The 17,271-nt window shown below is 42.1% G+C and overlaps 2 protein-coding genes across 2 annotated transcripts in view; both read right to left on the bottom strand.

The window, feature by feature from the left end:
• LOC117312761 (NUT family member 2G-like) overlaps positions 1-17,271 on the bottom strand; it is a 78,818-nt gene that overhangs the window by 45,420 nt on the left and 16,127 nt on the right. The window lies entirely within an intron of this gene.
• ZNF169 (zinc finger protein 169) lies at positions 4,501-15,217 on the bottom strand. Its single transcript, XM_073805958.1, has one exon. It carries the CDS (start codon positions 15,147-15,149, stop codon positions 13,932-13,934), a length of 1,218 nt encoding a protein of 405 aa, XP_073662059.1. The 5' UTR covers positions 15,150-15,217; the 3' UTR covers positions 4,501-13,931.

The raw sequence follows: 17,271 nt of genomic DNA, 5'->3' as shown, positions 1-17,271 counted from the left end.
AAGGAAGATCTATTATATATACTCACATTTGTGTTTTCATTTTTTCTTCCTAATACTCCAGTATTTCTTTTTATCATTTACTTCCATTTGAAGAACTTCCTTTAGACATTGTTTAAGGGTAGGTCTGCTAGCAACAAATTCTTTTAGTTTTCCTTCATCTAAATACATGTTCATTGCACTTCATTACTAAAGAACAGTTTTGCCAGATGCACATTCATCAGCTGACAGTCTTTTCTTTCAGCACTTGCAGAAAAAGACTGTGCCATCTCCTTGTAAGCTCCAACGTTTCAAATGATATCTGCTGTCATCTGAATTGGTGTGTTCCCCTCTCCCCTATGGGTAATGAGTCATTTCTTTCTGGCTGCTTTCAATACTTTTTTGGGCTTTAGTTTTCATAATTTTAAATATGATGTCTTAGTGTGGATATATTAGGATTTACTTAATAGTCACTTGGCTTCTTGAATCTGCACACTTAGGTCTTTTGCCAAATATGGGAAGTTTTCAGCCATTATTTATTTAAATAGTTTTTCAGTCCCATTCTCTCTTTCTGAGACTCTGATAACATAAATGCTAGCTTTTTTATTCTTGTCCCAGAGATTCTTTTTTTATCCCAGTCTATTTACTCTCTGTTTTTCAGATTTGCTAAGTTCTATTGACCTGTCCTCAAATTCTCTGATTCCATTTTCTGTCATATCAACTCTACCACTGACCCACTCCAATGAGTTTTAAATTTTCTAATTTTTAGTTGTATCATTTCCACCTCACTTTTTGTATACCTTCTTTTTGTTTGAATTTTGTACTTTTTCCTTTGTTTCAAGAGAACTTACAATTGCTTGAAGCATTTTTATGATGTCTGCTTTACTGTCCCATCTCAGTATTGGTGTCAGGTGATTATCTTTTCTAATTTGTGATTCCTGGTTCTTGGTATGATGGGTAATTTTCTATTGTATCCTGAACATTTAGCTATGATGTTAAGGGACTCGGAATCTTATTTAAATGTTTCATTTTAGCAGAAGGTCACTCCGTCTTTAGGTTTGACCCCCAGGTCCTGGCCTAGCACTATGGGCTGTGTTTGTTCCAATGACAGTTTTCAAAACTCTTGTGATACTATAAATGTGTTTGGTTTATTTGGTAACAGTGTTGCTCCCACTTTTCCCTGCTGGTATTTTGGAGAGAGTGGATGGAGCGTCCCAAAACAGGCTTCTTTGTGTCTCTAGGTAGGGGATGCTGTGGCCCAAAATAGGAAAAGTTTCACTGGCTGAGCCACCGATGTATCAGGGTCCCCCTTCCCAGTGTCTCCTGGCCACCTGGTATCTGTCAGTAGGGGAGGAGAATCTCTTCCTCTGCTGGGCAATTTAAGGTGGGGGAGAGGGGACATGTCCTTGCTGGTGCTGCCTAGCTGCCAGGTGTCTTGCATGTAGATGGGGAGTCTCAGGTATGTGGGGATAAAGAACACTTTGTGGGACAGGGGGACAGGTTATTTCTTTGGCAGAATTGCCCTGCCTGCTACCAGCCAACTACCTAGTGTCTCTAGGTGAGGGGAGGGGAGTGTCAGTCCTGTGAGAAAAGAGAGCACCTCTCTTCTCCATTTACTGTTATCAGTGGTCCTAATTGATACCACCTGCAGGTGCTGCTGGGCTCACCTGGTGTTGTCAGCAGGACTTCCGTTCCACCCAGGGAGAAATGAGCCTATTTGGGCTGTCTTTTGCTAGTTTTGGATCCAGGAAATACTGGGCCACTTTCTTCTATAGGGTGGGGGAGTGTAAGAAGCACTGTCACTATGTTGTTATTCTAGTCACAAGGTCCATTCTCCAGGAAGTAGAGCTTATTTCCCCCCCGCCAGGAGTATGAGCTGCACTTAGTAATTACTTTTAACAAACAGGGTATGCAAAGAGAAAAATGGTTGATTTTGTAGTGGAGAAACCTGTCCTACACTACCTATATCAAGTGATCAAGGTTAACATCACCAGGATTAATCATGTTGGCATCATGTACCCCTTGATATGGTACACTTCACTTCTGTGGTATTCTTGCAAAAAGTCCATGATGCAAGTCTAAGGAGAAAACTTCAGAAAATCCCAGACTGAGGGGCATTCAATAAAATAGCTGACTACCTCTTTTCAAGTATCAAGGTCATGAAAGACAGAAACAGTGAAACTGTCAGAGATTTGAGGAGACTAAAGAGACATGATGACTAAATGCAGTGTCAGATCCTAGACTGGATCCTAGATCATAAAAAGGACAATAGTGGAAAATCCGAATACAGTGTGCAGCTCCTAATAGTGATGTCCCAATGTTACTTCCTTAGCTTTAATAAATGTACTATGATTATATAAGCTGTTGATATGAGGAGGAAAAAGTGAAGTTACCAGTTGCCACTGGCATTCTACTGTAAGCAATAGACTTCATTGACTTATATATTTATTGTTATAGACTTGTAAGTTTCTCTTTTTCTTCCCAGTGGTTTATAAGTGTACTCAAGTAGTTTGGTGCTCAAATCATCCCAGATTTGGCCAGTGGGTGGGAATCCCTTCAAACTGGCTCCCCAGTCCTAGTGTCATCCTCCAACATGTTTTTTAACACGTTTTTACTTTCTGGATCCAGAATCATCTTGTACTTACCCTATCCTAACCCTGGAAGCAGCCAGTAAGCCAAGAAGCCAGGGTTTCCACTAATGGAAAATGGTGTTAGAGACTAAGATCTGGATGCTAGATGTGCTCACTGCTACTGGAGCATTCTTCTTGGACTTTCCAGTGGACATAGAAAATACATGGGTGTATACACACATATACAAATATATATGCATACAAATATGTATGGGCACATAAGCATGTACAGACACACATATACAAATCTTACCAAATCTTAAGTTCACACCAATACTTCCCAATTCCCGCTCATCCTCATGGGATTCTTCCCTGCTTTGTCTCATTCCATATTTGTATGACTTTTCTTCCAGAGTGAAAACCCTGGCTCCCAAGAACATAGACATAGGTACTCATTTGCTGAATCCTATAATGCATCCAAAATAGTTTCAAAACTGCTTCACCATACTGCTATAAGAACCAAACCTACTAAAGAGTTTAAGATTTCTTTGTAATTCTAACACACATATAAAAATAAACTGCCCAAGACTGAGGATATACAGTCAAATACTATGTTCATTATTTTTCCTTCTTTCTGACACAAGAGGTAAAAAACTATATATGCTTTTTTCCCTTTGCTCTTTTCACTTAATAACATTTCCTCCATAATATTTCATTAATATCTTCTTTCTCAGACTTTTTCTCACATGCATTTTACTCCATTGTGTATATGCTGCAGTTGATAGAGCCTCCTATGCTTAAACATTCAAGCAATTTTCAATATTTTGCAACTGTAAATAATGCTGTGAAAAAGAACCGTGTGCCTGTGTATATTCATAAAATTGCAAGTGACTCTTTAGATTCTTAGAAGTGTGCTTGCTGTGTCAATAGGTATGTATGTATATACAGTTTAAATATTGGCCAGTTCCCCTCTAAAAGGCTTCTACCATTCTGCATTCCCACCAACAATGTAGTAAAATGTCTATTTCCTAACAGCCTCACATATAGCAGAGTACTGTCAAGCTTTTGAATTTTTGTCAAGCTGATGAGAAATGGTATCTCAGTGTAGTTATTATCTGCATTTCTCTTATCATGAGTGAAGTTGAACATCTTTTCATTTCTTTATACCTCTTTTGGTAAACTGTCTGATCATGTCTCCATTTTTCTATAGGACATCTGGTATTTTCCTCTTGATTTTTAAAAGTTCTTACAAAGTGGGGATATTCACCCTTGAACTGTGAAGGATGTTGATTTATATGTTGATATACTTTTCTTCCAATCATTTGTCTTTTGATGTTACTTACAGTATTTTTTTGCCATGTGAAAGGTTTTTGGTTTTTTTGGTTTTTATTGTTTTTTTGTATACTATATTAATCTTTTATTGCCTCTGGACTTTAAGCCAGCAAAGCCATCTGGGCCTGGGAGAAATGACGCTGTAGTGACCATTCAGTGCCCAAGGCAAGGGCACACAGCCAGTCACAGACTGGGTATTTTTCAGACTCTGGACATTAGAGAAATTGAGAAACAATGGTCAATGCCTGGATATAAAGCTGGGTGCTCCCGGTCCTTAGCCCCTGACTGGAGGACTAGGGAGGGCTGTGACTGAAGGCCATGGGTCCTTCGGCTAAATCAGTGGCATGTATGCACAGCCAATGGGCCTAGGACTGCAGGGTTGGGTATTAATGGATGCCTTTCAATCAGCTGTTGGGGGTGGTGCTGAGTGTATTGCTTGGAGATCTCATATGGCTTTGGAGGACTTAAGAAGGGTAAAGATGAAGGCTATTATAATATTGCTCTCCCTCTACAGAACTAGAGTCCAGAACAAAATAGACAGTGACTTTCTCATGTCTCCCAAGAGGCTGAGTACCTTGAGGCTCTTGAGAGGTGAGTGAATAAGGTACATAACCAGGTGTGCAACTTTGTAAAGAAGCAGTTTATTAAAACAAGAAGCCATAAAATATAGAGAAGGACTGCTGCTTAGAAAGCAAGTGATAGACCAACTAATGAACACTGAAAGAAAGCAACATTTCCCCCCCCCCCATTCCATTTCAGGAAAGCAGAACATTTCTTAGTGATTTCTGCCACGTTCACACTCACAGGGAAAGAAAAGCAAAGGTCAGAACACATCTTTATGGCATAGTTGTTGGCCAGATATAAATTTGGGGTATCCAGAAGGCAGTGTTATAAACTGAACTTTTCCCCCCAGAAGTCACAGGTTGAAGCCCTAATCCCCCAGTATTTGGAATGTAGGGCTTATAAGGAGGTAATTAAGATTAAATGGTGTAATCAACAACAACAAAAAAGGATTAAATGGTAGCATAAAGCTGGGGCCCTAATCCAATAGAGCTGGGGCCCTAATCCAATGGGGCCGGTGTCCTTGTAAGAGTAAGAGCCACCAGAGCTCACTCCCTCTCTCCAGCACATGTACAGAAGAAAGCCTATGTGAGGATGCAGCAAGAAGGCCAAGAAGAGAGACTTCAATAGAAAATAACCCGCTGACACCTTGCTGTTGGACTTCAGCTTCCAAAACTGAAAAAATAAATTTCTGTTGCTTAAGCCATCCAGCTTCTGGTTTTGTTATGGCAGCATTAGCAAAAGAATAGTTTTGGTACTGAGAGTTATATCTAAAAATATGGAATGGCTTTGGAAATGGGTGATAGATAGAGGCTGGAAGAGGTCTGAGGCACTTGTTATAAAAAGCCTGGATTGCCTCGAACAGACTGTTGGTAGGAATACAGACATTACAAGTGATTATGGTGCAGTTTCAGATAGAAATAAGGAACATGATACTGGAAACTGGAGGAAAGACAGTTCTTGTTATAAAGTGGTAAAGAACCTGGCTTGTGTTCCAGTATTTTGTGGAAAGTAGAAATTGTGATATGAGTGACAAATATTTAGCTGAGGAGATTTCTAAGCAAGGCGTTGAAGGTGCAACCTGGTTTCTCCTTCCTCCTTGTAGTAAAATGTGGGAGTACAGGAATAACTTGAAGGAAATGTCAAGCAGAATTTTGAGGACCAGAATTTAGAGATTTGGAAATTTCTCAGCCTATCCATATTGTAAAAAATGAGAAAGCATGTTCTGGAAAGAATACTATGGTGTGGCTAGACAATGTTTAGGGACTTCCTTGGTGGCACAGTGGTTAAGAATCTGCCTGCCAGGGAAGAGTGTAGGAAGATGGCGGAAGAGTAAGACACGGAGATCATCTTCCTCCCCACAGATACAGGAGAAATACATCTACACGTGGAACAACTCCTACAGAGCACCTACTGAACGCTGGCAGAAGACCTCAGACCTCCCAAAAGGCAAGAAACTCCCCACGTACCTGGGTAGGGCAAAAGAAAAACAGAAAAAACAGAGACAAAAGAATAGGGACGGGACCTGCACCAGTGGGAGGGAGCTGTGAAGGAGGAAAGGTTTCCACACACTAGGAAGGCCCTTTGTGGGTGGAGACTGCGGGTGGCAGAGGGGGAAGCTTCGGAGCCGCGGAGGAGAACACGGCAACAGGGGTGCGGAGGGCAAAGCGGAGAGATTCCCACACAGAGGATCGGTGCCAACCAGCACTCACCAGCCCGAGAGGCTTGTCTGCTCACCCGCCGGGGTGGGCGGGGCTGGGAGCTGAGGCTTGGCTTCGGTCGGAGCACAGGGAGAGGACTGGGGTTGACGGCGTGAACACAGCCTGCATGGGGTTAGTGCGCCACAGCTAGCCAGGAGGGAGTCCAGGGAAAAGTCTGGACCTGCCAAAGAGGCAAGAGACTTTTTCTTCCCTCTTTGTTTCCTGGTGCACCAGGAGAGGGGATTAAGAGCGCTGCTTAAAGGAGCTCCAGAAACGGGCGTGAGCTGCGGGATCAGCGCAGACCCCAGAGACGGGCCTGAGATGCAAAGGCTGCTGCTGCCGCCACCAAAAAGCCTGTGTGCAAGCACAGGTCACCATCCACACCTCCCCTCCCGGGAGCCTGTGCAGCCCACCACTGCCAGGGCCCCGTGATCCAGGGACAACTTCCCCGGAAGAACACACGGCGCAACTCAGGCTGATGCAACGTCATGCCGGCCTCTGCCACCGCAGGCTCGCCCTGCACTCCGTACCCCACCCTTGCCCAGGCCTGAGTGAGCCAGAGCCCCCAAATCAGCTGCTCCTTTAACCCCATCCTGTCTGAGCGACGAACAGACGCCCTCCGGTGACCTACACACAGAGGCGGGGGCAAATCCAAAGCCGAACCCCAGAAGCTGTGCGGACAAAGAACAGAAAGGGAAATTTCTCCCAGGAGCCTCGGGAGCAGCGGATTAAATATCCACAGTCAACTAGATACACCCTGCATCTGCGGAATACCTGAATAGACAAAGAATCATCCCAAATTGAGGTGGACTTCGGGAACAACGGTATATTATTTTTACCCCTTTTCCTCTTTTTGTGACTGTGTATATGTATGCTTCTGTGGGAGATTTTGTCTCTATAGTTTTGCTTTCACCATTTGTCCTAGGGTTCTGTCCATCCATTTTCTTTTGGGGTTTTCTTGTGGTTTTTTTCTTTAAAAATAATTGTTTTCCTTGATAATTATTTTGTATTTTAATAACTTTATTTTATTTTATCTTAATTTATTTACTTTTATTCTTTCTTTCTTTCTTTCTTTCTTTCTTTCTTTTTCCCTTTCTCTCTCTCTCTTTCTTTCTTTCTTCCTTCCTTTTCTCCCTTTTATTCTGAGCCGTGTGGATAAAAGGCTCTTGGTGCTGCAGCCAGGATTCAGTGCTGTGCCTCTGAGGTGGGAGACCCAACTTCAGGACACTGATCCACAAGAGACCTCCCAGCTCCACGTAATATCAAACAGTGAAAATCTCCCATAGATCTCCATCTCAACCCAACACCTAGCTTCAAGCAACAACAAGCAAGCTACAGTGCTGGACACCCTATGCCAGACAACTAGCAAAACAGGAACACAACACCACCCATTAGCGGAGAGGCTGCCTAAAATCATAATAAGTCCACAAACACCCCAAAACACACCACCAGACGTGGACCTACCCACCAGAAAGACAAGACCCAGCCTCATCCACCAGAACACAGGCACTAGTCCCCTCCACCAGAAAGCCTACACAACCCACTGAACCAACTTTAACCACTGGGGACAGACACCAAAAACAATGGGAACTACGAACCTACAGCCTGCAAAAAGGAGACCCCAAACACAGTAAGATAAGCAAAATGAGAAGACAGAAAAACACACAGAAGATGAAGAAACAAGATAAACACCGACCAAACCTAACAAATAAACAGGAAATAGGCAGTCTACCTGAAAAAGAATTCAGAATAATGATAGTAAACATGATCCAAAATCTTGGAAATAGAATAGACAAAATGCAAGAAACATTTAACAAGGACCTAGAAGAACTAAAGATGAAACAAGCAACGATGAACAACACAATAAATGAAATGAAAAATACTCTGGAAGGGATCAATAGCAGAATAACTGAGGCAGAAGAACAGATAAGTGACCTGGAAGATAAAATAGTGGAAATAACTACTGCAGAGCAGAATAAAGAAAAAAGAATGAAAAGAACTGAGGACAGTCTCAGAGACCTCTGGGACAACATTAAACGCACCAACATTCAAATTATAGGGGTCCCAGAAGAAGAAGAAAAAACGAAAGGGACTGAGACAATATTTGAAGAGATTATAGTTGAAAATTTCCCTAATATGGGAAAGGAAATAGTTAATCAAGTCCAGGAAGCACAGAGAGTCCCATACATGATAAATCCAAGGAGAAACACACCAAGACACATATTAAACAAACTGTCAAAAATTAAATACAAAGAAAATATATTAAAAGCAGCAAGGGAAAAACAACAAATAACACACAAGGGAATCCCCATAACGTTAACAGCTGATCTCTCAGCAGTAACTCTGCAAGCCAGAAGGGAGTGGCTGGACATATTTAATGTGATGAAGGAGAAAAACCTACAACCAAGATTACTCTACCCAGCAAGGATCTCATTCATATTTGATGGAGAAATTAAAACCTTTACAGACAAGCAAAAGGTGAGAGAGTTCAGCACCACCAAACCAGCTTTACAACAAATGCTAAAGGAACTTCTCTAAGCAAGAAACACAAGAGAAGGAAAAGACTTACAATAACAAACCAAAAGCAATTAAGAAAATGGGAATAGGAACATACATATCGATAATTACCTTAAATGTAAATGGATTAAAGGCTCCCACAAAAAGACACAGACTGGCTGAATGGATACAAAAACAAGACCCATATATATGCTGTCTACAAGAGACCCACTTCAGACCTAGGGACACATACACACTGAAAGTAAGGGGATGGAAAAAGATATTACATGCAAATGGAAATCATAACAAAGCTGGAGTAGCAATTCTCATATCAGACAAAATAGATTTTAAAATAAAGACTATTAAAGGGACAAAGAAGGACACTACATAATGAACAAGGGATCGATCCAAGAAGAAGATATAACAATTGTAAATATGTATGCACCCAACATAGGAGCACCTCAATACATAAGGCAAATACTAACAGCCATAAAAGGGGAAATCAACAGTAACACATTCACAGTAGGGGACTTTAACACCCCACTTTCACCAATGGACAGATCATCCAAAATGAAAATAAATAAGGAAACACAAGCTTTAAATGATACATTAAACAAGATGGACTTAATTGATATGTATAGGACATTCCATCCAAAAACAGCAGAATACACATTTTTCTCATGTGCTCATGGAACATTCTCCAGGATAGACCATATCTTGGGTCACAAATCAAGCCTTAGTAAATTTAAGAAAATTGAAATCGTATCAAGTATCTTTTCCGACCACAACGCTATAAGACAAGATATCAATTACAGGAAAAGATCTGTAAAAAATACAAACACATGGAGGCTAAACAATACACTACTTAATAACGAAGTGTTCACTGAAGAAATCAAAGAGCAAACCAAAAAATACCTAGAAACAAATGACAATGGAGACACAACAACCCAAAACCTATGGGATGCAGCAAAAGCAGTTCTAAGAGCGAAGTTTATAGCAATACAATCCTACCTTGAGAAACAGGAAACATCTCGAATAAACAACCTAAACTTGCAGCTAAAGCAATAAGAGAAAGAAGAACAAAAAACCCCCCAAAACTTAGCAGAAGGAAAGAAATCATAAAGATCAGATCAGAAATAAATGAAAAAGAAATGAAGGAAACGACAGCAAAGATCAATAAAACTAAAAGCTGGTTCTTTGAGAAGATAAACAAAATTGATAAACCATTAGCCAGACCCATAAGGAAAAAAAGGAAGAAGACTCTAATAAATGGAATTAGAAATGAAAAAGGAGAAGTGACAACTGACACTGCAGAAATACAAAGGAACATGAGTACTACAAGCAACTCTATGCCAATAAAATGGACAACCTGGAAGAAATGGACAAATTCTTAGAAATGCACAACCTGCCAAGACTGAATCAGGAAGAAATAGAAAATATGAACAGACCAATCACAAGCACTGAAATTGAAACTGTGATTATAAATCTTCAAACAAGGCTTCCCTGGTGGCGCATTGTTTGGGAGTACGCCTGCCGATGCAGGGGGCACGGATTCGTGTCCTGGTCTGGGAGGATCCCGCGTGCCGTGGAACGGCTGGTCCCGTGAGCCATCTCTGCTGAGCCTGCGCGTCTGGAGCCTGTTACTCCGTGGTGGGAGAGGCCACAACAGTGAGAGGCCCGTGTACTGCAAAAAAAAACAACAAACAAACAAAAAATAAAAACAAAAAGAAAACAAAACAAAAAAAATCTTCCAACAAACAAAAGCCCAGGAACAGATGGCTTCACAGGCGAATTCTATCAAACATTTAGAGAAGAGCTAACACCTATCCTTCTCAAACTTCCAAAATATAGCAGAGGGAGGAACACTCCCAAACTCATTCTATGAGGCCACCATCATCCTGACACCAAAACCAGACAAGGATGTCACAAAGAAAGAAAACTACAGGCCAATATCACTGATGAACATAGATGCAAAAATCCTCAACAAAATACTAGCAAACAGAATCCAACAGCACAGTAAAAGGATCATACACCATGATCAAGTGGGGTTTATTCCAAGAATGCAAGGATTCTTCAATATACGCAAATCAATCAATGTGATACACCATATTAACAAACTGAAGGAGAAAAACCATATGATCATCTCAATAGATGCAGAGAAAGCTTTTGACAAAATTCAACACCATTTATGATAAAAACCCTGCAGAAAGTAGGCATAGAGGGAACTTTCCTCAACATAATAAAGGCCATTTACGACAAACCCACAGCCAGGATCGTCCTCAATGGTGAAAAACTGAAAGCATTTCCACTAAGATCAGGAACAAGACAAGGTTGCCCACTCTCACCACTCTTATTCAACATAGTTTTGGAAGTTTTAGCCACAGCAATCAGAGAAGAAAAGGAAATAAAAGGAATCCAAATCGGAACAGAAGGAGTAAAGCTGTCACTGTTTGCAGATGACATGATACTATACATAGAGAATCCTAAAGATGCTACCAGAAAACTACTAAAGCTAATCAATGAATTTGGAAAAGTAGCAGGATACAAAATTAACGCACAGAAATCTCTGGCATTCCTATACACTAATGATGAAAAATCTGAAAGTGAAATCAAGAAAACACTCCCATTTGCCATTGCAACAAAAAGAATAAAATATCTAGGAATGAACCTACCTAAGGAGACAAAAGACCTGTATGCAGAAAATTATAAGAGAATGAAGAAAAAAATTAAAGATGATACAAATAGATGGAGAGATATACCATGTTCTTGGATTGGAAGAATCAACATTGTGAAAATGACTCTACTACCCAAAGCAATCTACAGATTCAACGCAATCCCTATTAAACCACCACTGGCATTTTTCACAGAACTAGAACAAAAAATTTCACAATTTGTATGAAAACACAAAAGACCCCGAATAGCCAAAGCAATCTTGAGAACGAAAAACGGAGCTGGAGGAATCAGGCTCCCTGACTTCAGACTATATTACAAAGATACAGTAATCAAGACAGTATGGTACTGGCACAAAAAAAGAAATATAGATCAATGGAACAGGATAGAAAGCCCAGAGATAAACCCATGCATATATGGTCACCTTATCTTTGACAAAGGATGCAGGAATGTACAGTGGAGAAAGGACAGCCTCTTCAATAAGTGGTGCTGGGAAAACTGGACAGGTACATGTAAAAGTATGAGATTAGAACACTCCCTAACACCATACACAAAAATAAGCTCGAAATGGAGTAAAGACCTAAATGTAAGGCCGGAAACTATCAAACTCTTAGAGGAGAACATAGGCAGAACACTCTATGACGTAAATCACAGCAAGATCCTTTTTGACCCACCTACTAGAGAAATGGAAATAAAAACAAAAATAAACAAATGGGACCTATTGAACTTAAAAGCTTTTGCACAGCAAAGGAAACCATAAAAAAGACTAAAAGGCAACACTCAGAATGGGAGAAAATAAGCTGTGACAAAGTGAGAGAGTGGCATGGACATATATACAGTACCAATTGTAAAATAGCTAGTGGGAAGCAGCCGCATAGCACAGGGAGATCAACTCAGTGCTTTGTGACCACCTAGAGGGGTGGGATAGGGAGGGCGGGAGGGAGGGAGACGCAAGAGGGAAGAGATATGGGAACATATGTATATGTATAACTGATTCACTTTGTTATAAAGCAGAAACTAACACACCATTGTAAAGCAATTATACTCCAATAAGGAGGAAAAAAAAAAAAAAAAAAAAAGAATCTGCCTGCCAGTGCAGGGAACACGGGTTTGAGCCCTGGTCCAGAAAGATCCCACATGCCGTGGAGCAACTAAGCCTGTGTGCCACAAGTACTCTACTCCTCTACTCTACTCTACTCCACAACTACTGAGCCCTTTTGCCACAACTATTGAAGCCCACATGCCACAACTACTGAAGCCCACGTGCCTAGAGCCCATGCTCCACAACAAGAGAAGCCACCTCAATGAGAAGCACGCGCAACACAACGAAGAGTAGCCCCCACTCGCCGCAACTTGAGAAAGTGCGTACGCAACAAAGAAGACCCAACACAGCCAAAAATAAATAAATAAAATAAATAAAAAAGACAGAGAGGTAAGTTTGGAACCAATCAACCATCTTAGTAGAACTAAAGGTGACCTAGATGGGACAGAATGAAGGCAGGCTGTCAGATTTCTGAGATTCTACAAGAAGGGAAAATAGAGCTATCTATCTGACTACAAACACATTATCCATCAAGAAAAGGAAAGAATGACCCCAAAGGTGAAAGAGAGACCAGCAGGTCTGCCATTTCCAAAACAGGCCCAGAGAATAAATGTCTGAGGAGCCGTATGGTTCTTCCATGGTTTCAGTGGGCCAGGTATCACCGCTGCCATCCCAGTGAGACCAGAAGGTGGGTCTGCCACCCCAGTGGGACCAGAGGGCAGGATACATAGCTAAAGATTATTCTCAAGCCTTAACAACTAACATAATTTGCCTTGCAAGGTTTTAAACTTGCTTGGGACCCAGCAATCCTTCTTTCCACTTTTAGAATGGAAATGTGAATTCTCTGATTATCCTATCATTGTATTTTGGAAGCGAATAACTTGTCTGGTTCACAGGTTCACAGCTGGAAAGAAACTGTGCCAAAGGATGAAACATACCTCTACTCTCATCCACACTCAATTTAGAAGAGATTTTGAATTTAGAGTTGATACTGGAATGGGTTAAGATGTTTGCAGCTTTTAAGATGTGGTGAATGTATTTTGTATGTGAAGAATATGAATCTGGGGGGTCCAGAGGGCTGAGTTGTTAAGTCTGAATTGTTCCCCCTAATTCATACATTGAAGCCATAACCTACAATGTGACTTTTAAAGGTAAATATTATGAGGTTATAGGGTGGAGCCCTAACCCAGTATGGCTGGTGTCCTCAGAAGAAGAGAGATACCAGGGAAGCACACACACAGAAAAAAGGCCATTCAGGACTCAGCAAGAATGCAATCATCTGCAAGCCAAGGGGCGAGACTTCAGGAAAAACCAAACTGCCTACACATTGATCTTAGACTTCCAGTCTCAAGAACTTTGAAAAAACAAACTTCTGTTCTTTAAGCCACCACGTCTGTGGTATTTTGTTATGGCAGCCCTAGCAAATTAAAACACATTGCTAGTGCAAGAAGTAAACCATAAATCAACTATCTTAAGATCACTGAAAGAATGCAACATTTTTTTCCTCGACTGAATTTAAGGAAAGTGGAACATTTCCTAGTGATATCTGCCATCTACACACTCATGGGGAAAAGAAAGGAAACGTCAAGAGAACAGCTCTTGTGGCAGGAGGTGATGGCCAGACTTGGTCCTCTTATGTCTGTGGAGGTGAGACTTCTGGCTAAAGCCACGACCGCACTCCCTGCACACATATGGCTTCTCTCCTGAATGGGTCCGCTGATGTCTGATGAGGGCTGACTTGAAGCCAAAGCCACGTCCACACTCATCACACACACACGGCTTTTCTCCTGAGTATGTCCTCTGGTCAGAGGTGAGGTGGGTCTTCTGACCAAGTCTTTGCTCACATACTCCGTACACATCAGCCTCCTCCCCTGAATGTGTCCTCTGGTGTCTGGTGAGGAGTGACTTGAAGCCAAAGGTACGTCCACACTCAGAGCACAGATAAGGCTTCTCCCCAGTATGCGTCCTCTGGTGTCTGATGAGGGTGACCTTCTGACCAAAACCACGCCCACACTCAGGGCACACATAAGGCTTCTCACCCGTGTGTGTCCGCTGGTGGCCCATGAGGGAGACTTTCTGGCTAAAGCCACGCCCACACTCAGAGCACATGTAAGGCTTCTCCCCTGTGTGTGTTCTCTGGTGTCTGATGAGAGTGACCTTTTGGCGAAAGCTGTGCCCACACTCGGCACAAACATAAGGCTTCTCCCCTGAGTGTGTGACCTGATGACTGAGGAGCAGCGACTGCTGCCTGAAGCCACGCCCACACTCAAGGCACAAGAAGGGCCTCTCAGCCGAATGTGAGCTACGGTGTTGGAGGAGTGATGCCTTCTGGCAAAAGCCTCTTCCACACTCTGGACACACAAAAGGCTTCTCCTCCAAGTGTGTCCTCTGGTGCAGGATGAGGGCAATCTTCTGGCGAAAGCCTCGCCCACACTCCTGACATACAAAGGGTCTCTCCCCAGAGTGTATCCTCTTATGGTTAGTTAGGGAGGATGTATACCTGAAGTGTCGCCCACACTCCCTACACACGTAGGGCTTCTCCCCTGAGTGTTTCCTCTGGTGTATGGTGAGGGAGGACTTCCGGCCAAAGCCTCGCCCACACTCCCTACAACTATAGGGCTTCTCCCCCGTGTGTGTCCTCTGGTGCTTGATGAGGTCTGACCTCTGGTAGAAGCTTCTGCCACATTCAGGGCACACATGAAGCTTCTGGAGGCTAAAGAGGCTTGACTTTGTGCTAAGTCCTAGTCTGTATTTTTCACATATGACTGTTCCAGATTCTGAGATGTCTGCCCCTGTCAACATTGCATCTGTCTCCTCAGGGATCACCCCCTGATCTATTCCTCCACCACTGTTGCCTTCCTGGTCTACTGGCTGACCTTGAGATGGGCTGAAGAATGCCCTTGAAGTCCCGCTCAGCCGCAGCCTCCCAAACACAGTGCAAGAGCCTTCTCTCTCTCCATCTTCTGCTTTGTTACTCGAGCAGCTTGGAGCTTCTAGTAGGAAGTGGCTTCCTGCAGATGAACCTGGGAAGATCTGAGGGAAGTGACCGCAGAGCACATATTGATGGAGGCACTGTGGACTGGAAAAACTCACTGGACAGGACAGATGGGGCTGGAATTCTGTTCTTGGTTCTGCTGGAGAGAAAGTGTCGGTCAGAATCACCACAGGTACCTTGTGGATGGTAACACTTGTCCAGCAGTCATTCCTCAGATGTTCCCACAGCAAAGATTTCCTTCACAGACCTACCTTTCATCCCAGGGTGACACATTAATGTATATCCTTTTACAACACATAAAACCCACACAATGAGCCAGCTCTAAATATCAGCCCAGCTTAAATAGTTTTAAGAAAGCATCACAGGCAGCTCTAGCCCTATAAATTGCTGCCATTAGAGTTGTACATCTGCCCCCAATACAATTATCTTACAAGCCACAGTCATTAACACTGATGTAAACAATATCTACAAATATATGCTTTTACTGAGAGTTAAACTACATAACTTATTACAAATTTCTTTAGGGACATTTCCTACAAGAAAGGATGGAGTCAAAAAAGGGAGTCACTCCACCTAGAGGCCCCATGGTGGAGGCAATAGAGAGGACAGGTCAGAGACCCATGTGGGAAATGAACTGGAAGGTGTTTCCCCCATCCTAAACAAGTATTTCCTAGAGCATTATGCAGTGGGTTCTCTATCTGGGAGTGTGAATTCAGCAGTAAAACACAAAAACATAGTCTAGGCCTGCAACCCATTAAAGGATTTTGACTCCACCAAGACCTGCTTTTCGCAGTGTTTTTTTTTTTTTTTTAACTGTTGTAAATGGAAAAATTTCCACCTAAAATAGCTCTAACAGATATCAAATTTGTATGCCTTGCTCCATTACTCTGCTTCTATCTGCCAGAAGCCTTTGCAGACCTACCTGATTCTTTCTTCATCAATCAAAAGTATTTTATGAACCGTCTATAACACTGGGCAGCAAACTACAGCCAACTAGGTGTTTTGTAAATAAAGGTCTATTAGACCACAGCCACACTCTGTCTTCATGTTGTGTCTATGGAAGCTTTCACATACAACAACAAAGGTGAGTAGTTGCAACACAGAACATAAAGGCTACAAAGACTAAAATATTTACGACCTGACCCTTTTACAGAAAACTACTCATTCCATCTGGTCTAAGAGGCTAGTTTTCAATACTAACAAGAAGAGCTACCATGAAACCCCTTCCTAACACTTAAAAGCCCCTCAGCAAACTATTCAGTAAATTTAGTTCTCTCTCTGTGTGTGTGTGTGTGTGTGTGTGTGTGTGTGTGTGTGTTGCTAGACCTAGAAGCTCCTGTGAAATGGCCTTGATAATCACAAGTGCTGACCCTGCTGGACTTTCACTGTGAAAGTGAACATCCTTTCAGTCAGGGGTCCCACCATGGTTGGTCTCTAGTTCAGCTCATTGAACTATCAGTCAGTTTCTTTTGTTAAGCTAGGCTGTCCACATTTTCAAAATTCGTGGCATGTATGTACGTTTCTGGCCTGCAGTTTCCAAGAAATACTTTGTTGTAATTCTAAAGTTCTGACAGCTGAGCTTTCAGTATTGCACTACTGACTCCTTGTCTGTGATGGGGAGAGAAAAGCAGCCCCTGCCTTCTCCTTGGCCTGTTTATTCTCCTGCCTAGGCATAAAGTCTAAGGCCAGTGGTAAACGGCACATCATTACAGGTGTGCCGTTCAGTGTCTTCTGTATAAAATACGGTGACTGATTTAAATAGTTAACGCTGCCCTTATGGGAACTATAGCCCCTAATATGACTACTCATTCATCATTTTTGTGCCTATCTAGTAATGTGGCAAATTTTAGCTAAAAGTGATTAAGAATTACAAAGTTCACTTTGGTTTTAAACATCCAGAAGTTCCTCAATAGAAGGAGAAATAAAAAA

The sequence above is a fragment of the Tursiops truncatus genome, chromosome 6, assembly GCF_011762595.2.
Source record: "Tursiops truncatus isolate mTurTru1 chromosome 6, mTurTru1.mat.Y, whole genome shotgun sequence".
In the NCBI taxonomy this organism is placed as follows: Eukaryota; Metazoa; Chordata; class Mammalia; order Artiodactyla; family Delphinidae; genus Tursiops; species Tursiops truncatus.
Note: the sequence above shows the minus strand (reverse complement) of the source record. Positions and strands in the feature narration are given on the sequence as shown.